The 22,675-nt window shown below is 38.9% G+C and overlaps 1 protein-coding gene across 3 annotated transcripts in view; it reads left to right on the top strand.

The window, feature by feature from the left end:
• Window positions 1-22,675, top strand: part of LOC122803636 (mitochondrial uncoupling protein 2-like) — a 205,270-nt gene that overhangs the window by 70,281 nt on the left and 112,314 nt on the right. For 2 of the 3 annotated variants that reach the window (XM_044073382.1, XM_044073380.1), the window contains exons 2-3: window positions 600-775; window positions 6,026-6,230. In XM_044073382.1, the coding sequence (XP_043929317.1) occupies window positions 6,105-6,230 (126 nt within the window). In that variant the 5' untranslated portion in view covers window positions 600-775; window positions 6,026-6,104. The remainder of the gene's footprint in view (window positions 1-599; window positions 776-6,025; window positions 6,231-22,675) is intronic. The other variant, XM_044073381.1, reaches the window with a different exon arrangement.

Genomic DNA, 22,675 nt, shown 5'->3' with positions numbered 1-22,675 from the left:
AAACAAAAAAAACAAATTTTTTCCTAGGGAAAGAATTTGGTTGTCCATTTCTGTTACTTCAGTATTTTTGGTGCTGTGGTGGAAAGTTACGGGTCGGGTTCAAGTAAGTGTGCGATTGTGTGGACATGAGGGTTAGAGCGGGTTAGTTGAGTTAGGGTTAGGGCGAGGGTCAGGTAAGTGTGCGATTGTGTGGACATGAGGGTTAGGGTGGGGTAGGTGAGTTAGGGTTAGGGCGCAGGTGAGGTGACTGTGCGATAGTGACGGACCTTAGGGTTAGGGTCTGGGTTAAGGTAAGTGGATAGTTAGTGGTGTATGTATAGTTTAGTGTAGGGTTAGGTGTAAGATTTTAGGTGTATGTGTGTGGATTGTTGTTTGCTTGGTGTGCTTGTGTTGTGTGTATGTGTTTTGGAACAGCAATTTTTTTCCCTAGGGAAAAATTTGCTGTTCTGTATGTTCGATGTTTTAAATTTTCATTGACTAGGGTTTGATATTAGAACACTCGAACTTTTGAAACTTCGGTGTTCTAATATAGACCCAGATAAACACGTATGCAATGAATTTTGCAAAGCCTTATGTAAATTTCCATTTTCTCTTTGCAGTATTTGGATTCTGTGGTCCGTAATACTTCTCTGAATGGTGTTCTATGGCATGCATATGCAGAAAGGCTACAGTTCTCAGTGGATGCGTCCATGTACTTGATGTCTTTAGTGAATTTTTAGAAGAGTTTACATTGACTTCTGTGACCTGAATGTCATTTCACTGCACTTCAATTAAGGTAAGAAGCATGCTTAAGTTAAAGTAAGAACTTGGTGACATGACTGTGATGTAAATGAGGGTATGTAGGTATGAATGCCACTAATGCTGCGGTCACTTGCGGTCATTTGTTTGACATCATACAGATGATATAACACTTTTTTCCCATGATATCACCCACACTTTAAAATTTTATTTGAAGCTGAATTCCAGGTACCACATTTACATCTTTGAAAAGAAAGAGGATCTCGTGTTCATTTTAATTATATGATATCTAAACAATATAAGAGAAATATTTATTTCCTTCTAAGTACAAAACAAGATACACCAAGTCTCTTGGCCATTGCACATATAGGGGGAAAGTGCAAATTGTGTTTGCAAAACTGTCCAGTGCTAAAGTTAAATGTTATGATATAACTCTTTTGCTTTATAAATTAATGGGAGTGTATTACGTATTTAAAAAATGTCATTTTTTTAAAATTTTGTACATTGCCATTTGCATATTTGTGTGTGCATGTGTGTGTATGTGTGTGCGTGTCTGTGTGTGTGTGTGTGTATATTTTGATGCTGAGTTCCTGACATCATTTTATTTTCCCTTATTCAGCTACAACTTTTTCCACAGCTGCCACTACTAATGCAGGCTTATATATGCTACCCCCATCTGGGTTATTCCTTGCTTTTCCTATACTTTTGGGTGATACGTGGCATGGCCCATTGTTAGACAGGTCTTCCCTCTTTGGGGGGAAAAGGCTTTGTTTGTTGTATTACATGTGGCCACGTGTATTGGGGGGTGCAGGTGGGCATCATCCAGTGGATTGTAGTCTGTTTATACCCCAGGCAAAGTGTGCATTGATGTCCTTGGAATCACGGTGCACTGCAGGATATTTAGATACTGGGGTACCTTCTCTGGTGATTTCAGTAGGGCTGTATTTGATATACTGTTGGTCTCCAGTCACTAGACAATCACTTTGGTGACATGTGACTCATCCTCTCCCAAAAAAGAGGAGGCATTACTTTCAACTAGTCTGTCTGCCCTCCCACAGATGGCCCTCTGATGCTAGGTTTAGTTTTCAACATTAGAGACAAACATTTTCTTTCATTCTGCTGTTAGGCTTCAAGCGTAACTTTTTATAAGTAAATATGAAGGGTAAAGTTTGTGAGATATAATGCTGATGTTTGTTAAAATGCCTTTTGACAAACCATTACATATTAGTGCTACTACATAGTAATATTAATGTTACCTTTTTACTTTATTGATTTTTTTAATAATTTCAGCTTTTTTGTGCATTTTATGTTAAACTTTAGGGCAATAATTCTACCTATGCGTATAATTTAACACTTCAAAGCCTTTCTGACTTAAGATTGCTGATGTTTAGAAGTAGGTCTGTATTCTTTAATGTCATTTAGAAATAAATGTGAAAGCATTTATCATTAGTGTCTGTGCCTGCATTTCATTCAAACTACTTTGATTCATGGCAGTACAGTGTTGCAGCAGGTAACATTGTTGCCTCTTAATGCTCATATCCCTGGTTCAGTTCTTGACTAGCAGGTAACATTGTTGCCCCTTAATGCTCATATCCCTGGTTCAGTTCTTGGCTAGGATGCAGGCTGTGTGTTCTACCTTTGCTAATGTTGGTTTTTGTTTTAAGTTTTTCAGTGTTGAAAGAAAAGTGGCATTGAAATAAATGTTTAATACTGTTGGTTAAAAAAGAATCCTGGCCAGTGATGTGTCAAGTAACTGTATATAAAATTAACTAAAGCTAAATAGAAAACAACTGGGTCTCTGAATTTTTGGGTTACACTAATTAGCAGTGTTTAGAACTTCTCCCAAGGAGGTTGTTCCTTCTTTTTACATAAGTGAAGCGTATTCTTCTGTATCCTTGTCACTTTAATTTATTTCTTTATTTATTTACTAACATTTGATTACCAGGAAAGTCTGACAAGGTAAGAGCCCATTTTTAGCGAGGCCTGAGGAGAAAAGCTCCAAATTATTACAAAACATTTTAAGAACAATAGTTTTACAGTTTTTAAAAATAAAACAAAACCATCTGCAGTTTAAATAAATATAAGAAATTAGACTTAATATAAAACATTGTTTAAGAATTGATACAAAGTATATGATAATCATTTAATATTTAAAGAAATTTTTGACGGTTTGTAGAGGAAACATAAGTTAGTCTAATACAAATAAGAACTGCACTATGAAGTGAGGGAAAAACAGGCTTATGGTATATTTAGACAAAAAGTCAGGGAACAGAATTGGATAGCAGTAAGGAAGTAAGTGAAGAAGGAAGAGTAAAAAGATGTAAGGAATGAAAAGGTACTTGTTCACATTTAGGGATGTAGGTTATCCTGGGTTTGAGTAAGAACTGAGCCAGATTTTAGCTAGGAGTCTTTTAGAGGGGTTTTGGAAGATGGGAGGGAAGGTATAGACCTGATGGATACAGGTAAGGAGTTCCAGGCCTAAAAAACCTTGTACAAATACAAACAGTGCCCAGCAGATTTACTAGGTTTGTAGATAGACAGGAGTTTTTGGTCACTGGATCACAATGACCGACTAACATAGGTGTGTAGAATGTTTTTTAGTGTTGGAGAATCAGATGCATGCTGGAAAATTTCATAAGTTGTAAGACATGTGTATGTTAGTTGATGTGGCAGTTTTAACCAATTTAGGCTTTTCAGTGCTATATGGTGCTTTTTAAGAGTGGGAGTTTCACTAAGAAGGATGCTAGTTATATGACTGCATACTGTGATTTACTTGAAGTAAAACACTTGAAGGGAATGTACCTCATACTGTATGCCTCTTCACCTTAGGCCATTCCCGAACAGTTTCAGTAGTAGAGGTATGCTTGGAATTTCTTTCTTCACAGTGATGACATGTTTTATGTGGTATGGATGACCATGTCTCTTCACCGCCTTCTGCATCCTCATTTCTAGAAGGTCATGTTCCATCACTTCAGGATCACTGACACATCTGCAGTACCTGAAGAATGAGTGTGTCCTTATTAAGGAAGGAAGCTTGGTGTCATATTTACTGTAGCCACGGAGATAGTTTTGATTCAGTGTAACACCTCTTCCTGTTGTGGGGGTGATGAAGGGCTGCGGATTAATTGACTAATTGAAATGTGGGCTACATGAATATAACTGCGAGCACCACTGTATTGTATTAAAGGGATGGTACCTGGAGAGCAGCAGTACAGATTGCTGACAACAGAGAAAAAAAATAATTGATGTCATCATTTGAGAGGTCTGACCTAGAAAAGGAATTTTAACTGCTATACAGCCTAAGTAACCACTGCCTAAATTATTTACAAACAAGAACCTAAACTGGATATCTTTTTCAGGAGTTATTTGTTAACCTGGGTAGAATACAACTAACACAGACCTTTGTCCCATTAAACTTAGAAGCACGTTATGGCCGTGTAAGTGACTCAGAGTGATACAGTTGGCCATGTAAGTGACTCAGAGTGATACCGTTGGCCATGTATGTGACTCAGAGTGATACAGTCAGCAAATGGAGGCTGCAAGAATCAAACCATGAACTAAAGGAAGACGCTTACTGCTTATAGACTTAATCCTGTGCACTGACTGCCACACAAATTCTATGTATGTATATTTTAATAACTAGGATGTCTAACTGGGTTTAAATCTATTTTTAGTGGAGGTTTGTGTAAAACAACTCCACAATCATTTAGGATCATAAGATCTTAAATATCTTAGGATCATATGAGATTACTAGGCTGTCAACTCCGAGAACATTTTAAGCCTAGCCATTTCATCCCAATGTAATACCATAGCAATGCTAGTCAGCACCCAAGATTGCATTTAGTGATGACTGCCCATGTCCAGGAGGGTTGTGGTCACTATCCCTGGCAAGAATTTATAGTGGCCCATCCACTCGTCCAGGTTCCTCTTGAACAGTGTCATAGCGATGCTCTGTTTCACATCAATTGGTAGCCTGTTTCAAAAACTCAGCAGTCACTGGGAGATAAATCTGTCCCTCCAGCATGTCATATTTAAGATGCAGGCCATATTTAGGTCCCTGGAATGGGTAGCCCTAGTCCTGTTTGATTTACGGGTATGCAGCAAGTTCATTAGGTTTGGGTCTTGGAATGCTGTGTAGGCCAGGCATAAGTCTCTCCTCCTTCTTCTTCTTTTGGCTTTTCCTGGTTAGGGGTCGCCACAGTGGAACTCCGGTCTGCTAATGATTGGAAGTAGATTTTTACGGTGCCGAGGTGCCAGTGCGACGCCCAACCTTCAACGAAGGCGTGCCCATTCACACATGTCTTTAGAACACCACTCGACTGCGGGAAAGAGATGCAGACTTCACACAGAAGGCGCTCCAGCCGAAAATCGAACGGGAGAACCTCTTGCTGTGAGGCGACAATGCAACCGCTGCACCAAGTCTCCCCTAAGAAGTCTATATGATACAGAGTGTAGTGGCAGGGACCTTAGCGGGTCTGTGTAAGGGACATGCTGGAACCCCTTCATCTTTGTTGTTAGAAACCACTGAGGTCTCTCTAATTGCTGCAGGTGCTTACTATGGTACATACCAAACAAGACATTATACTCAATTATGTGCTGGATAAGTGCCGAGTATAGGGGGATATAACTTCTTTTGCCGTTGAGGTTATGCCTTCACTAATTAAGTGTGCTATGTAGAAAGGTTTCCTTACTACAGTAGACACATGGTGGTCGAAGTTAATGTTGCAGTCAACTTGTGATCCCAGGTCCCTTACCACTTTATGGGTACTTAGGGTATTGTAGTCGATTTTTATAGTGTGAGTGGACATTGTTTGTGCTGAAGGAAATGATGATGCACTTGTTTGCATTCAGTTTTAGTCCATGACTAATACACCAGTCATTGGTTTGTGTGAGACCCTCCTGGATTTTAGTGACATCTTTTGGGGATTCAGTGATTGCACATAGTTTGCAGTTGTCTGCAAACTTGGTCAGCCAGAGCCGCTAAGGTTTGACCTGAACATCTGAAAAGTATATACTAAGCAGTAGGGGACCCATCACTGACCCCTGTAGCACCCCACTTGTAACAGGTCTGCTGGTTTGTGTTATAATAATAGTAATAATAATAATAATAATAATAATAATAATAATAATAATAATAATAATAATAAACAGCAGTTGTGATTTTGGATAATAATAGATAGTATAGGAGATAATTAAATTGTAATAATCTATTGTGTATAAAATCTGTAATCATATAATAATCAGATGCAGCATATTAAGAGTGCATATATGTGTGTGTTTACTTCAGATTGTGAATAACATCACCAGTTTGTTGGGCACTGATTCAGAAAGACATTTACTGCATCACACTCGTCACTGGAAGGGCCATGGTGGGACTAAAACCAAGCAACCTCCCTCCTACCGTAACAGTCAAATTTCTTGGTGCTGGAACTGCTGCGTGCATTGCTGACCTGGTGACCTTTCCATTGGACACTGCCAAAGTCCGACTGCAGGTAATGTTCAGGATTAAGTCAGATCCCTTCTTTGTCCAAAGTCAGACTACAGGTAATGTTCAGGTATAAATCAGATCCCTTGTTTATTTTACAATGAAGAGTCAGAATTACACACAGACATTTAGGCTGTTCTCACTAAAGAAAGATATTACAGTTTAGGATACACAGAACCTCAAAAGGTAACATACATCACAATAGGTATACATTTTAGGAAATTTTGTGCATGTTACATCAAAATGCAGTACAGGAGACAGAGTGCATGTTGTAGGATATGATGCACATTAGTAGTTCTGTGTAGTGTTACACCAAAATACAGTACAGGAGACAGAGAGCATGTTGTAGGATATGATGCACATTAGTGGTTCTGTGTAGTGTTACATCAAAATGCAGTACAGGAGACAGAGTGCATGTTGTAGGATATGATGCACATTAGTGGTTCTGTGTAGTGTGACATCAAGAGACAGAGTGCATGTTGTAGGATATGATGCACATTAGTGGTTCTGTGTAGTGTTACATCAAAATGCAGTACAGGAGACAGAGTGCATGTTGTAGGATATGATGCACATTAGTGGTTCTGTGTAGTGTTACATCAAAATGCAGTACAGAGTGCATGTTGTAGGATATGATGCACATTAGTGGTTCTGTGTAGTGTAACATCAAAATGCAGTAGAGGAGACAGAGTGCATGTTGTAGGATATGATGCACATTAGTGGTTCTGTGTAGTGTAACATCAAAATGCAGTACAGGAGACAGAGTGCATGTTGTAGGATATGATGCACATTAGTGGTTCTGTGTAGTGTTACATCAAAATGCAGTACAGGAGACAGAGTGCATGTTGTAGGATATGATGCACATTAGTGGTTCTGTGTAGTGTAACATCAAAATGCAGTACAGGAGACAGAGTGCATGTCGTAGGATATGATGCACATTAGTGGTTCTGTGTAGTGTTACATCAAAATGCAGTACAGGAGACAGAGTGCATGTTGTAGGATATGATGCACATTAGTGGTGTGTAGTGTTACATCAAAATGCAGTACAGGAGACAGAGAGCATGTTGTAGGATATGATGCACATTAGTGGTTCTGTGTAGTGTAACATCAAAATGCAGTAGAGGAGACAGAGTGCATGTTGTAGGATATGATGCACATTAGTGGTTCTGTGTAGTGTAACATCAAAATGCAGTAGGGGAGACAGAGTGCATGTTGTAGGATATGATGCACATTAGTGGTTCTGTGTATTGTTTCTTCTAAATGCAGTAGAGGAGAAAGAGTGCATGTTGTAGGATATGATGCACATTAGTGGTTCTGTGTAGTGTTACATCAAAATGCAGTACAGGAGACAGAGTGCATGTTGTAGGATACGATGCACATTAGTGGTTCTGTGTAGTGTAACATCAAAATGCAGTAGAGGAGACAGAGTGCATGTTGTAGGATATGATGCACATTAGTGGTTCTGTGTAGTGCCATGTTTGCATTTCATGCTGTGTCGTACCACTGGCTCACAAAACACAACAGCAAACAGGATTTGTATTTCAAGGAAGGTTATTTATTTGTTTTGTTGTTCTTAATGTAGACATTGTCCCTGTTTGTCCAGTTGTACAGTGATGCATTACATAACGTCTACTGCTACATACAACACCACAACACACAGTTAAATGTGCTATATACACCACAACACACAGTTAAATGTGTTACATGCAAGACCAAAACACACAGTCAAATGTGCTACATGCAAGATCACAGCACGCAGTTAAATGTGCTGCATGTAAGACCACAACACACAGTCAAATGTGCTACATGCAAGATCACAGCACACAGTTAAATGTGCTGCATGCAACACCACAACACACAGATAAATGTGTTACATGCAGCACCACAACACACAGTTAAATGTGCTACATGCAGTACCACAACACACAGTTAAATGTGCTACATACAACACCATAACTCACATTTAAATGTGCAAAGAGCACAGAAGGCAGTGAATCAGATAATCAGTGGGTAGAGTATGCAGTACATAAGATGTGGAAACAGAGTGCAGGTATTGCAAATAATTTCAATGCTGTTTTAGTCCATATTACTGTATCAGAGTAGGTAGACGTCTATGACAGAGTAATTGAGTGGATTTACTCAGGTTTTCCCTTTTGGACACTACTTCCAGGCTGAGTCAAAAAGCTCCATGGAGATCAGTTCTCTATCCTGGAAATCAAATACAAATGAAAATAAAATAAAAATAGATGAATATGTACATAATTCACTGGTAAATGCAAGGCTATCAGTGTTCAGACTATTAGAAGCCTAGCCAATAAGAGGTGAGTATCAAACACTGTACCTTTTGGTAAAGATCTTAACCATTTTGCCAGCTCCTTCTTCTTGGCAAAAGATAATATGATGCCAAGATATGTGAAACACTAAGGCAGGTTTGCATATAGTTGGAGGACAGCATATCTTTGCTGAGAAATCATTTGCTTGGATTTAGCTGTATTCTTCTGTTGGATTCAAATTCCACAGTGGCAGAATTTTAGGATCTTAAGATAGTCACAAATGCAGAGAACTAGGATGCATTCTGATTTATGTGTGCAATTCCCACCTAATAGTACATTATACTCAATGTTTTAGGCTGGCAGTGAAATGACTAAATGTGGGTTGTACCCAATTCTGAGACAGTCTGCAAACTGCAGGCGTCAGTTTGATGGGACTGGATCACTTGATAAAATACTGGGGAGATGCCCCTGTCTTTATGTGCACAATATGTTGGGCTGCTTAACATAGGAGCAGAGCAGCGCTATCTGAATTAAAATGCAAGCATATAAGTACTTGCAGTTACTGAAAGAAGACCCCTAATTAGTTGAGTCTGCTGTAGTCTTATAACGTGCCACAATTCACCCAACGCCGTCTTCCCTTCAGCTGTTGACAACCCTTCTTTTGTTTCTCCTGTCATCTCCCTGTTAGTACCATCCACTGACTTGTACTGGCGGCAAAAATGACATATACTGGTCATATAATTTGCTGATTTCTTGTGTTGTTGACACAGTAGAATAGATTTGTTTCACTTTTCAGGAAACATTCCACAAACTGAAAACTGTCTGCAGCCTCTGGAACTTTACAGAATGTTTTCTGTACACGTTAAACTGCAAATTAAAAGCTATAGAAGCAAAGTTCGTTATTTATGGGTGATATTACCTTATTTATGATAAAATTATATTCTTTCCAGTGTTCTAACATTTGTTACATATTTCATAACTAAGAATAACATTGTTGAGTAATTGGTACAATACATTTTAAGATGGGAGGGAATATTTCCTTCAATCAGTGTGAACTTGCTGAATACATTTTCTTAAATGTTCAGTTATTAATACCCATAAAATCCTGTTCTGTACAAAGGGAATTGTCAGATTAATTATGCATCGTTAATATAATCAACACTTTTCAAGAAAGACGGCCTGAACATTTTTGAAGGAAAGCCACCTATGAAATTGGGAATGCCTTAGAAACACAAAAACCTTCAAGTATGAAGGCGAGTGGAAGAAGAGAGTTGGTACATCAGAAATGTCATCACAGAAGCAGCAAGCCTTGTGTAACATTAGTATGTAAACGTAAAATAAGCAAAACATTGTGCTCATCAAACAAGGCAGATTCTAACGTGGTGAAAAATATATACAGTTTAGAAGTATAAGGAAGCACAGAAAGAAAGACACAGGTATGCAGACTTCTTAAAACAAAGGTCCAACTAGAGGAAAGAGAAATAGTTCATTAGGAAAGGTAATACACCCTTTTAGATATGTACCATGGAACAAAGATCGAGGAAAGATATCAAAAGTAAGCAAAATCACTTGCATGATTAGCAGAAAAAGATGGAGCATGGCAGGGTGACTGGATAAGTAATATTATTCAGTGTTCAGAAATAAAGGGACATTGACCCTAAGTAGTTTGCAAAAGTGCACTAGGTTGGAGTGTTGAGCCCACTAATTTTGGATATTAAAGGTTATTGAAGGAGTTCAAAAATACTAAAGTGTGCACGAGGAAATGTGCACGAGACCTTTGGATTTCTATAAGAACTGACAGGTATGTAAACACCACTGAGTGACCTTTCTAACTCCCAGGAAGAGGATAAAGCTTGTATTGAGATGAAGAGAGGAGATGCGATGCCCTGTCACAAGACAGGCTACAAGATTAAGGCTAGAAAAGTCTGACCTCAGTAACTGGAAAATTTTGAGGGCTACTGCCGAAGTAAAAAAATAAATAAATAAAATATCTGGAAGCTTGATAATACAAGATGTAAATTAATAGAGAAGTTACAACAAATAAACCTAAACCATCATTAGTTTCATCCTCATGACTCAAGATAGACCTGGAAAATCTGATAACAAAAATATGTAACTTCCGAACTGGTTTTAAATCTAGGCTTGGTTTTATGATAAGAATTTTTTTTAAATCTGAGCAATTTCTCTGTTTTTCAGTTATATATGTTATAATTTTGTAATTCCACCAGTTTTTAATTGTACCTGTTTATTTGTCTCTTAGCTGTGTGTGTTCATGAGTCCGAGGGTTAATAAAATCACAGAACCTTTCTTATACTATCCTGACAGGCTTAAATGAGTCCCAGGGATTGTCTCCCAGTCTGTGTTCGTAAGAAGGAAACTTAATGCATTATCGTTTCTGCTAGTAATATCTAGGAAGGATGATTAATTCATGACAGCATTTGATTTTATAAATAACTTAGAGATGATGGGATCACGGCCTTTGCTAATTACTTACAGTATAACCATGGGCGGGGGGGGGGGGGGGGCGCAGAGAGCACAAAGATCTTAGCTTTGCAAGTCTAATATCTAAGATATTAAGATGCTTGCATTATGTTCCATAGTATTTTGATTAGCATAGTTAATTAATGCTCGAATGTATGGTCTTTATGTTGATTAGTTTACCAAGTCAGTGTTTAGCTGGTTAAAATCTCCTTCAAAGCTTGTATTCTCATTAATTTTTCATCCTGGAGTTTAGTGAAGAAATTCCCACATTTTGAAGGAGACATAGGTGTGTCTTGTAGAGTCAGATAACTTTAGGTGTCATTTACAATGACAGCATACCTGTCAACCTCTTACGATAAAAATCTGGACAGGCACAAAAACAATGGGGAAACGCCCCTCAAAATAGGCCAACTTTTTAATATTGCTCTTATATACTTAGGAAAGCAATCAGAATAAAAGGTCTTGTGTTACCAGGCATTTTGTGAAGGATATAAAGTCTGAAACGCAAATGCCTGTCATTGTTTAGTGAATTCATTCCTCACTGATTTACCACAAAAATCCACAAAATCACAAATTTTATGAGAAATGAACTAAAAATATAAGGCAAAAATCTGGGCATTCTGTGAAAATCTGGACAGTTGAGAAGTATGAATGACAGAGACACCATCACCTATCCCACAGGAGGTGTAGGAATGAAAAGAGTTAGCCTGTGGAATTTGCGCTATCAATTTTGGATCTTTAAACCATAATTCAGTAATGATACAGATTTCAACACCCTCCAAGCAAAGGAAACCTTCCAGGGGTTGGATTTCAAAAGGGCAGAGTAGTTGCCTTATCCCTGAGTCCAAACCCAAAGGTTCCATCACTCCTCCTGCAGTGTTTGCTGATAGGGACTGGTGAAGCCCAGTGTCTGATTCTAAAATGGGAATTGGGCTTGCAGTGATGAAACACTTTAGAATCCTGAATCAACGGAGTAGCTCGTTGAGGTCAATGGGCAGTTTAGCAACAGCCTCTCCTGTAATAGGGACTTGGTACTGCAGGTAGCATGTGGTGGGAAACAAGACCATCTGCAGTAGCACATTTGACATGCAGGTGAAGCTGCTGTGCAGGGCAGCCTTGTGGCTCTTCAGATCCAAACATATGGGAGTTCGTGTCCTGCAGGCTGCAGTCCTCAAACTACCATACAGCTGTGGTGCCTGGCAACTTCATCTAGACTGTGTGGGTCCACTGAGTTCTTGGCTAGGCCTAAGCTATGCAAGGAATAAATAATACAGCCCAGTTCAATACACTAAGGTAGAGAACCTCATTACCCTGTTCTGGCATCATAGGATGCCAGCCATTCAGCATCTCGACATTGCGAGGTAGTAATCTGAGCATATCCTGTCCCTCAGATGATGTCATTTCCAGGGGTGGAGGTAAACTTTGGGTTCAGGTTCAGGGGTAGAAACACAGGACGGTAGAAGCTCCCTCATTGTGACCCAATGCATTTAGAATCTGGCCCTAGATCTCACATTTTATTTTTAGGACTTCTGGCATTTAGCAAATACAGTTTCTTTTCTAATATTTTATCTTGTATATAATTTTTTTGGCCTTGGAATTTGATGATGTCAAAAAAAATCACAGTGGTAAATAACAGATTTTCTGTTCAACACGTTTACTCCTTGCAGAGAGAGACATGAAGCCCTTCAGCGCTAACCACACCTGATATGTGCTCATTTCACCTCAGACTGAGAGGGACTGAATTCCCTGTCTGTAACACCTTGTACATAGACACTGGATGAATGTGCACACTGTGCTGTGATATTCAGTTGCCATATGAGATGATATATGCACTCACAAGACCACAGAGATGACGGACAAAAGGTAATGTGTATGAGAAATGTGACATATGATGACATATTTAAAACATCTGGGAGAATTCTTTAGGGATATATGTTAAGCATTTAATAACCCATATGTTTGATTGTTTAGTCTTATGTAGGGATCAACAAACTGACACACTGAGCTATAACTACATGAAGTTAAAACAAGGCAAAAGTAGAAATGCAGGAAGGACAAGTTGGTTTACGTAAGAAATGTCACTACTCAGCTTTTCTTAATGAAAAGCTACCTGATTTCATTATGACTACCACTGAATCTCTTGAAACTTATATATATATATATGTGTGTGTGTGTGTGTGTGTGTACACACACAAATACTGCATATATATATATATATATATATATATATATATATATATATTTATTTATCATTTGTTAACCGGGAAAGTCCAACTTGGAACAACGCCAATTTTTAGCGGAGGCCCATGGAGAAATGCTGCAGACGCATGTCTTTGTGATGTGGGAGGAAACCCACACGAATGCAGGGAGAACATGTAGACTCTGCACAGAAGGCACCCCAGCCAAGAATTGAACCAGAGAACCTCTTGCTGTCAGGCGAAAATGCTACCGCTACACCACTGTGCTGCCCACATGTGTGTGTGTATGTGTGCGTGTGTGTGTGTGTGTGTGTGTGTGTGTGTGTGTGTGTGTGTGTGTGTGTGTGTGTGTGTGTGTGTGTTTTTGTGTATGTATATATATATATATATATATGTATGATATATATATATATATATATATATATATATATATATATATATATGTGTCTGTGTGTGTGTGTATATGTACTATGTATATGTATGCACTATATGTATGCAGATATAGTAGGACAGTAAAGCACTACAGTTTAGAAAGAGAAGCATAAAAACGAGTGAAAGTAAACAGTTAAGTAAAAGCAAAACTCATAGCTGAGAGCACACCATGTGTAGAGACATGACTTTAGAAGGTGATTTGAAGAGAAAGAAAATATTGAGACATGAAGAAAGGGATCTAGGACTATTGAACAAAAGTTCAATAGTCCGAATCCACAATCACAGAACACACTTTAACGAAACCGCTTTCACCGAAAAAGTGCTTTTGTTAAAGTGTGCTTAAAAAAAAATTACTTTTACGTTTTTGCAGGGGGGCAAGCCCTCCTGCACCCCCCAGACCCCCCCCCACTTAAATATTCTCACTCCAAGGTTACACTACAGTGGGGAAATGGGAATTATCTCTTATCCCCACTGTAGTGCGATCTTTGCAACAGGCAAACTTACACAAAAGTGCCTTTCGATGAAAAGCACTTTCCCACAAGTATGCCCGGCCGAATCTGTTTCGGTTATGTTGCCGTTCGGTGATCCGTATGAATCCCGAAAAAAGATATATAATAAGGAGCCATTTATTAATTTTGTAATGCTGATATACCGTATACATCTAAGCATGCACTTCTTTATTTTTTCCACCCTTACATCATTTAACCAGCCCGGCTCCCCAGTGCCCCACATCCATGCTGGGTCTACCAGTTGATGTCCTACCCTCCCTAGACTTACTCCAGTACGGCTAGGACCATTTTGGATCCTAAGGGCATCTTGGTGGTTCAGCAGTCTCCAGATCCATCTGGGAGGGGTTTTCTTATGTCCTACCTACTTTCCCTGTCACCTCCCCAGTTTCCACATTCACTTGGAGGGTTTTTATGTCTCACCCACTTTCCCTACCCCCTCTCCTACACTTGATAACTTCATGTCTGAGGGCAACTCCTATCTTTGGCCATGCCTCCCCTTAGGGATCATCATCAGCAAACACCCTCCCTAGGGATGACACGCCCATCCCTCCCTCCCTGCTGTTCTCTCTCTTACTCAGGATGGTAATCGAACCCAGGTCGCTTGGGACATAGTCAGAGCTTTATACCTCTACATCATCAAAGTGACCAACATGCATATATCTTAAATACAGAAAGATGTATATGAATGAAAAGTATTAATGAATTTTGTAATACTTATACCGAAATGCATATATTTATTTATATAGTGAGTGTGAGAGACAGAGAATGTAAGTCTTACAATTCATACACAAAAATCCCACTGGGAGTACAAGTATGCAAAAATGCATTTGTTTGAAGAAACACATGAGAATGAAATGAAAGTCTACTCCATTTGGCTTTCTACACTGAGCTTAACAAGCTATGCACAATGTACACTGTACCGTAGTGTAAGGCTAACAGTCCACACAGGTAACTCCACTGCACATGCCAGTCACAGAAGCCCTTCCAGCTAGTCTGTTAATTAAAAGTCATACCTGCAGGTCTTGGGCTGTATCTGTAATAAGTCCTGACTGCGTCATCTAACCTCAGGAACCGCAGATCCTTGGGGAGAACCCCTGCCCTAAGCTATGATAAGCCTCCATGTTGAGGACCATGATGTAGACAACAGCATTTTATATAAACACTGGTTTTGGCAATGAACTTTTCATTATTGTAGCTAACACACCTAATTTAATGTGTAATTTTCATGATAATGTACCTCAGTCAGATGCATGCATTTAAAGGCACATTCCATGTTTTTCCGCCACAAGCAAGATGTTACTATATATAGACACATATATATATATATATATATATATATATATATATATATATATATATATATTTAAGGACTAGATTTAGTTTAGTCAACAAAATTTGGTCGACAACACAGATGGCTAACAAGTGAGAGAGACTGCACAGTTTTCGGGGTTGGGAAAAATACCCTTTCCCTGACATTATATGATCTCAGAATAAGTTTATATAATTAGCAGGGGTGTTGCCCCCTCTGCAAAAAATGATGTTTTAATTTTTTTTTTGTTTTAATTTTGCATATGCCAAGGTTGTTTCGATGTTTCCAAAGTTGAAGTTATGAACATCAACATTTGGGTGTTTTGATTACATTTGGTATACCCGTAGGCATGCACATATATACTCTTGCACACACACACACACACACACACACACACACACACACACACACACACACACACATGCACACATACATCCACACACACACAGAAATATCTATATATGTATGTATATGCGCACAAATGTACATGCAAAGAAAAAATTGTAGATATTCTGGGTATGTGTGTGCATGCATGTCTGTGTATGTTTTAGTGTATGCTTGTGTGTGTGTGTGTGTGTGTGTGTGTGTGTGTGTGTGTGTGTGTGTGTGTGTGTATGGTGTACATGTGTGCGTGTGTGTCTATGGTATACATGTATGTATGTGAGTGTGTGTGTGTGTGTGTGTGTGTGTGTGTGTGTGTGTGTGTGTGTGTGTGTGTGTGTGTATTCCTGTGCCAATGGCTACACCAGTATTGTCATGGCCTTCTGGGAGAAGGCACATCTCATGGGTGAGTATGGCAAGTGGCTGAAGTTCTATAGGAGGTTTGTAGATTACCTTTTCCTTTTATGGGAGGGGGATGAATCTACTTTGCACCCTTCTTTTCACATCTGAATGGAAGTACCCCTTTTCTGAGATTTACGATAATGAGTTCATTTGATTGTGTTGATTTCATGGATGTGAAGATGAACCAGAGGTCTGATGGCTGTTTTGAGACTGAGATACATAGGAAGGATTGCTATAGGAGCAGTTACTTGCATAGAAGAAGTATGCACCCCCAGCATATTTTCAAGAATATTGTTAGGGGGCAAGGACTCAGAACATCTAGATTAACAGCGAACCAAGATAGGTTTGAGGGTGACCTCGATGAGCTTTATTGTTTTACTAAATAGTTTTGTATATATAAATGAAGTGTGTTAATATGTTCTTTACTCCTTGAAGGCTAAGGCCGATATGTCAGAGGAATAAATTTGCTTTTTTCTGTGGATTTGTGGATTATTGAGAGTTTTTTCATTTATTCATTTGGCAGTTTTCTGGTAGTTCGTTTATTTATGGTGAGTGATCCACAACTCCATTTGCCTCGTATTTTCAGAGAGACTGTGGATGGTACACAAATGTCGTTGGACAATTTTTTAGCTACCACTTCGGATCGTACCGAAAGAATTTCTGCACACAGAAATGTGACTGGTAACATTTCCGATGTTTGGGATAAATGGGAGGATGATAGGAAGAAACGTTTCCCTAATCCCTTTAATAGTGTGGGACATAAATTACCTTCTTCTATCAGAAACGAAAGTAAGTCTCTGTTTGATGAGTTAGAAAAGAATATGTGGAAAGAAACGGCTACATATTTTAACATCTGTGGCTTACAAAAGTATGTGGATTTGGAAATAACACCTAGGGGGTTAAGAGTGTACAAAAATCCAACCACCCCTTTTGATTTGCAAAAAGATACAGATATTGCCTTTCATAAACGCTGGGTTGCATCCACTCATAAATGTGTTTCCGAATGGGTACAGATTTTGATTGAGTGTGATAGAATCAAGCAGTGTGAACTGGGTGTAGAAATAAAGAGACTTTGTGAAAATCTCATTGTCTGCACTTCTGCTCCAACTATGGATGATTTTTTGAGTGGTATGAATGAAAAATTAAAAGATTACGAGACTTTGTTACTTGAAAGAAAAAAAGGTAAACTATTGAGGGACTTACGTGATTATGAGAACAATAAGGCTTTTTTGTCTAGAGCCAGTCGTAAGAAGCCACGTCATCAGGTGCGTTTTCAAATGACTATGGAAGTGAAGGCAATCATAATTCTTCATTCTCAGTGTCTGAAGGGGGTTATACCTCTTATGAAGAGATAGACAATGTTAATACAGATTTTCCTACATTACCGAAGCCTCAAGCAATCGGAGAGATTTCACCAAACTTTTCGTGGAGAGACGAGCAATACACGTGGAGGTTTTCAGGGAAGAAAACGCCAGAGGGATGTACAAGGTTCGTCACAGAGAACAATTTCCACAAGGCGATTACAAAAGAGGTAGATGGTGATGTTTTTTTCTTTACCTCTAAATGCAAATTATGTTATTAACTTGTCGGGACAATTTTTTACGGACACTGAGTTATCTGTTCTTAATAGGGGACTGAAGTTTATTCCAACTGTAGTATCGCACATTCATGAAATGAAAAGGGATATCTACAGATTGGGCAGAAAGCTTCATTTAAAAAGTTTTTTCTATAATAATGCTAATGTTGCGTCTTCCTTAGATAATTTTGATTCCTCATGTGATAGTTTTCATACATGTGTATCTGAAGATATATATGATGCATTTTTTAAATTTGATACTAACTGCATTAAGCAAGATAGTAATTTTGTTCCTCCAGTTTTAAATAATGATGTTATGCATTTTGTTAATCTATTAAATTTCTCCACTGAATATACATTTGAAGAATATATGAAACATAGAGCTAATATACAGTATAATTTATGTCTTAATGAATGGAAGGCTTTACTAAAATTGAGCAAAATGAATGAAATTGTTTTTAAGCCATCTGATAAAGGCAACAATCTTGTTATGCATTATTCTCAATATTTTAGAATGTGTATTGAACATTTAAATGATGAAAATGTTTATGAAAAGGTAGGACATACTTTATATAACCATGCTTTAAAGGAATATGATGAGTTACTTGAGAAGGGTGAAAGGTTAGGTTATTTTTCCCATATGGATTTAAAGAAGAAATTTAGTAGAGAAGGTTGTAAAATGGCTAACTTTTATTGTCTTCCCAAAATACATAAAAGTTTAACAACACCCCCAGGGAGACCCGTTGTTTCAGGATGTAATTATTTTTTGCACAATTTGGGTCTTTTTTTTACATAGCTTTCTGTTAGCTAAGGTTAAAACTTTACCTTCATATATTACTGATGTGTTTGATTTTTTAGAAAAAATTAATGAAGTTAAATGGAATGAGCAAATGTATTGGATTACCATCGATGTTAAAAGCCTCTATACAAATATTAGTCATCAATTTGGTATGGAGGCTGTTAGATTTTTTCTAGGGGATTATCCTGTTATAGAGTATATCCTAGAGCTTATTCATTTTTCTTGGACTAATAATTTTTTCGAATTTGATAATTGTTTGTATCGACAAAAACGAGGTACAGCCATGGGGGCAGCTTTTGCCCCCATGTATGCAAATTTAGCTATGGGTTTATTTGAATCAGAGTTTTTATATAGAAAATATTTTTTTCAGAATCATGTTATTAAATATTTTAGGTTTGTGGATGATTTAATTTTTTTGGTTGAAGGTGGTGAAACCTTAGTGGATAATTTTATTTTAGACCTAAATAGAAACAGGTTTTCTCTGGAATTTGATGGGTTGAAAAAAGGTACATCTATTCCTTTTTTTGATATTATTCTAAATATTGTTGATGGAAAGAGTCTAGTAACTTATGTTAATAGGAAGTTTGATGATGGTACACAGTATGTGCATGGCACTAGTTGTCATCCTCCACATACATTGGAAGCTTTGCCATATAGTGAAATTCTTAGGATCTCTAGGCTATGTAATAGTGAAGTTGTTTTCAATAAGGAGTTGAGTTTATTAATGCATACCTTTAGCCAAAGGGGTTATACTAAGCAAGTTATACAAAATAGTTATAATAGGTTTTATGGTTATAGGTATAAAAAAGTTGTTAATAAAGTTCATACTAGGTGTGCAGATGGGCCAAATGGTAAAGTTCTGAGGGACATTTTATACTTTGTTTCAACATATGATTGTTTTAGTGAGGAAATGGTTAGGTTAGTTAATCATTATTGGAATTATTTTAGTTCCTTACACAATGTGTCTTTATGGCTGGATGTTGATTTACGATTTTCATATAGAAGAGGTAGGAATATAAAAGATTTTTTAGTGAAGAGCAGATTTGAGATGCCTGTTTTTAGTTTACAACGTAGTTTATTTATCAGCGGTACTTTGAAGTGTGGGAAATGCAAAGCCTGTAGTTTTGTGGTTAATAAATTTTCCCATATTAATAATGTTAGATTTAATACTCTTGGTGTTTTCAGCTGTAACTCTGAGGGAGTGATTTATGCCCTTAAATGTCTGTGTAAGAAATTTTATATTGGTGAGACCAAACGGTCATTTAAAGTTAGGCTGTTGGAACACGCCAGGGACATTATTAATAATAGAGAAGCAAGTTCTGTAGCTGTGCATTTTAGGGATTTTCATAATAGTAAAAATGAAGAACTTCAGGCCACAGTTTTAGAAAAAATAAATTGTTCTTGGCATAATATTTCTAATATTAAACAAGCTTTGATACATAAGGAAGCTATGTATATTTTAAAATTTAATACTATGTACCCACAAGGTCTTAATGAAGACTTAAATTGGAGAGTATTTATTTAAATTGGATTGTTACTAATTGATTTATTGTTTTATTGTTTTACTAAATAGTTTTCTATATATAAATGAAGTGTGTTAATATGTTCTTTACTCCTTGAAGGCTAAGGCCGAGACGTCAGAGGAATAAATTTGCTTTTTTCTGTGGATTTGTGGATTACTGAGAGTTGTTTTTCACTTGCATAGAACAAGTATGCACCCCCAGCATATTTTCAAGAATATTATTAGGGGGCAAGGACTCAGAACATCTAGATTAACAGCAAACCAAGATAGGTTTGAGGGTGAGCTCGATGAGCTTAGAACAAGGGTCCTACAGATGAGATCTGTTGATAATGAGATTGAGGAGTTTAGAACAAGGGTCCTACGGAGGGGCTCTGCTGATAATGAGCTCGATGAGCTTAGAACAAGGGTCCTACAGAGGGGCTCTGCTGATAATGAGCTCGATGAGCTTAGAACAAGGGTCCTACAGAGGGGCTCTGCTGATAATGAGCTCGATGAGCTTAGAACAAGGGTCCTACAGAAAGGCTCTGCTAATAATGAGCAATGAGCTTAGAACATAGAACAAGGGTCTTACAGAGGGGCTCTGCTGATAATGAGCTCGATGAGCTTAGAACAAGGGTCCTACAGAGGGGCTCTGCTGATAATGAGCTCGATGAGCTTAGAACAAGGGTTCTACGGAGGGGCTCTGCTGATAATGAGCTCAATGAGCTTAGAACAAGGGTCCTACAGAGGGGCTCTGCTGATAATGAGCTAGATGAGTTTAGAACAAGGGTCTTACAGAGGGGCTCTGCTGATAATGAGCTTCATGAGCTTAGAACAAGGATCCTACAGAGGGGCTCTGCTGATAATGAGCTCGATGAGTTTAGAACAAGGGTCCTACAGAGGGGCTCTGCTGATAATGAGCTCGATGAGCTTAGAACAAGGGTCCTACAGAGGGGCTCTGCTGATAATGAGCTCGATGAGCTTAGAACAAGGGTCCTACAGAGGGGCTATGCTGATAATGAGCTCGATGAGCTTAGAACAAGGGTCCTACAGAGGGGCTCTGCTGATAATGAGCTCGATGAGCTTAGAACAAGGGTCCTACAGAGGGGCTATGCTGATAATGAGCTCGATGAGCTTAGAACAAGGGTCCTACAGAGGGGCTATGCTGATAATGAGCTTCATGAGCTTAGAACAAGGGTCCTACAGAGGGGCTCTGCTGATAATGAGCTCGATGAGCTTAGAACAAGGGTCCTACAGAGGGGCTCTGCTGATAATGAGCTCGATGAGCTTAGAACAAGGGTCCTACAGAGGGGCTCTGCTGATAATGAGCTTGATGAGCTTAGAACAAGGGTCCTACAGAGGGGCTATGCTGATAATGAGCTCGATGAGCTTAGAACAAGGGTCCTACAGAGGGGCTCTGCTGATAATGAGCTTGATGAGCTTAGAACAAGGGTCCTACAGAGGGGCTATGCTGATAATGAGCTTCATGAGCTTAGAACAAGGGTCTTACAGAGGGGCTATGCTGATAATGAGCTCGATGAGCTTAGAACAAGGGTCCTACAGAGGGGCTCTGCTGATAATGAGCTCGATGAGTTTAGAACAAGGGTCCTACAGAGGGGCTATGCTGATAATGAGCTCGAGGAGCTTAGAACAAGGGTCTTACAGAGGGGCTCTGCTGATAATGAGCTCGATGAGTTTAGAACAAGGGTCCTACAGAGGGGCCATGCTGATAATGAGCTCGATGAGCTTAGAACAAGGGTCCTACAGAGGGGCCATGCTGATAATGAGCTCGATGAGCTTAGAACAAGGGTCCTACAGAGGGGCTATGCTGATAATGAGCTTCATGAGCTTAGAACAAGGGTCCTACAGAGGGGCTCTGCTGATAATGAGCTCGATGAGCTTAGAACAAGGGTCCTACAGAGGGGCTCTGCTGATAATGAGCTCGATGAGCTTAGAACAAGGGTCCTACAGAGGGGCTATGCTGATAATGAGCTTCATGAGCTTAGAACAAGGGTCCTACAGAGGGGCTCTGCTGATAATGAGCTTCATGAGCTTAGAACAAGGGTCCTACAGAGGGGCTCTGCTGATAATGAGCTCGATGAGCTTAGAACAAGGGTCCTACAGAGGGGCTATGCTGATAATGAGCTCGATGAGCTTAGAACAAGGGTCCTACAGAGGGGCTATGCTGATAATGAGCTCGATGAGCTTAGAACAAGGGTCTTACAGAGGGGCTCTGCTGATAATGAGCTCGATGAGCTTAGAACAAGGGTCCTACAGAGGGGCTCTGCTGATAATGAGCTCGATGAGCTTAGAACAAGGGTCCTACAGAGGGGCCATGCTGATAATGAGCTTGATGAGCTTAGAACAAGGGTCCTACAGAGGGGCCATGCTGATAATGAGCTCGATGAGCTTAGAACAAGAGTTCTACAGAGGGGCTCTGCTGATAATGAGCCTGATGAGTTTGGAACAAGGGTCCTACAGAGGGGCTCTGCTGATAATGAGCTCGATGAGCTTAGAACAAGGGTCCTACAGAGGGGCTATGCTGATAATGAGCTTGATGAGCTTAGAACAAGGGTCCTACAGAGGGGCTCTGC

Source organism: Protopterus annectens, chromosome 5.part1 (genome assembly GCF_019279795.1).
Source record: "Protopterus annectens isolate FY-2018-M chromosome 5.part1, PAN1.0, whole genome shotgun sequence".
NCBI classification, from domain to species: Eukaryota; Metazoa; Chordata; order Ceratodontiformes; family Protopteridae; genus Protopterus; species Protopterus annectens.
Note: the sequence above shows the minus strand (reverse complement) of the source record. Positions and strands in the feature narration are given on the sequence as shown.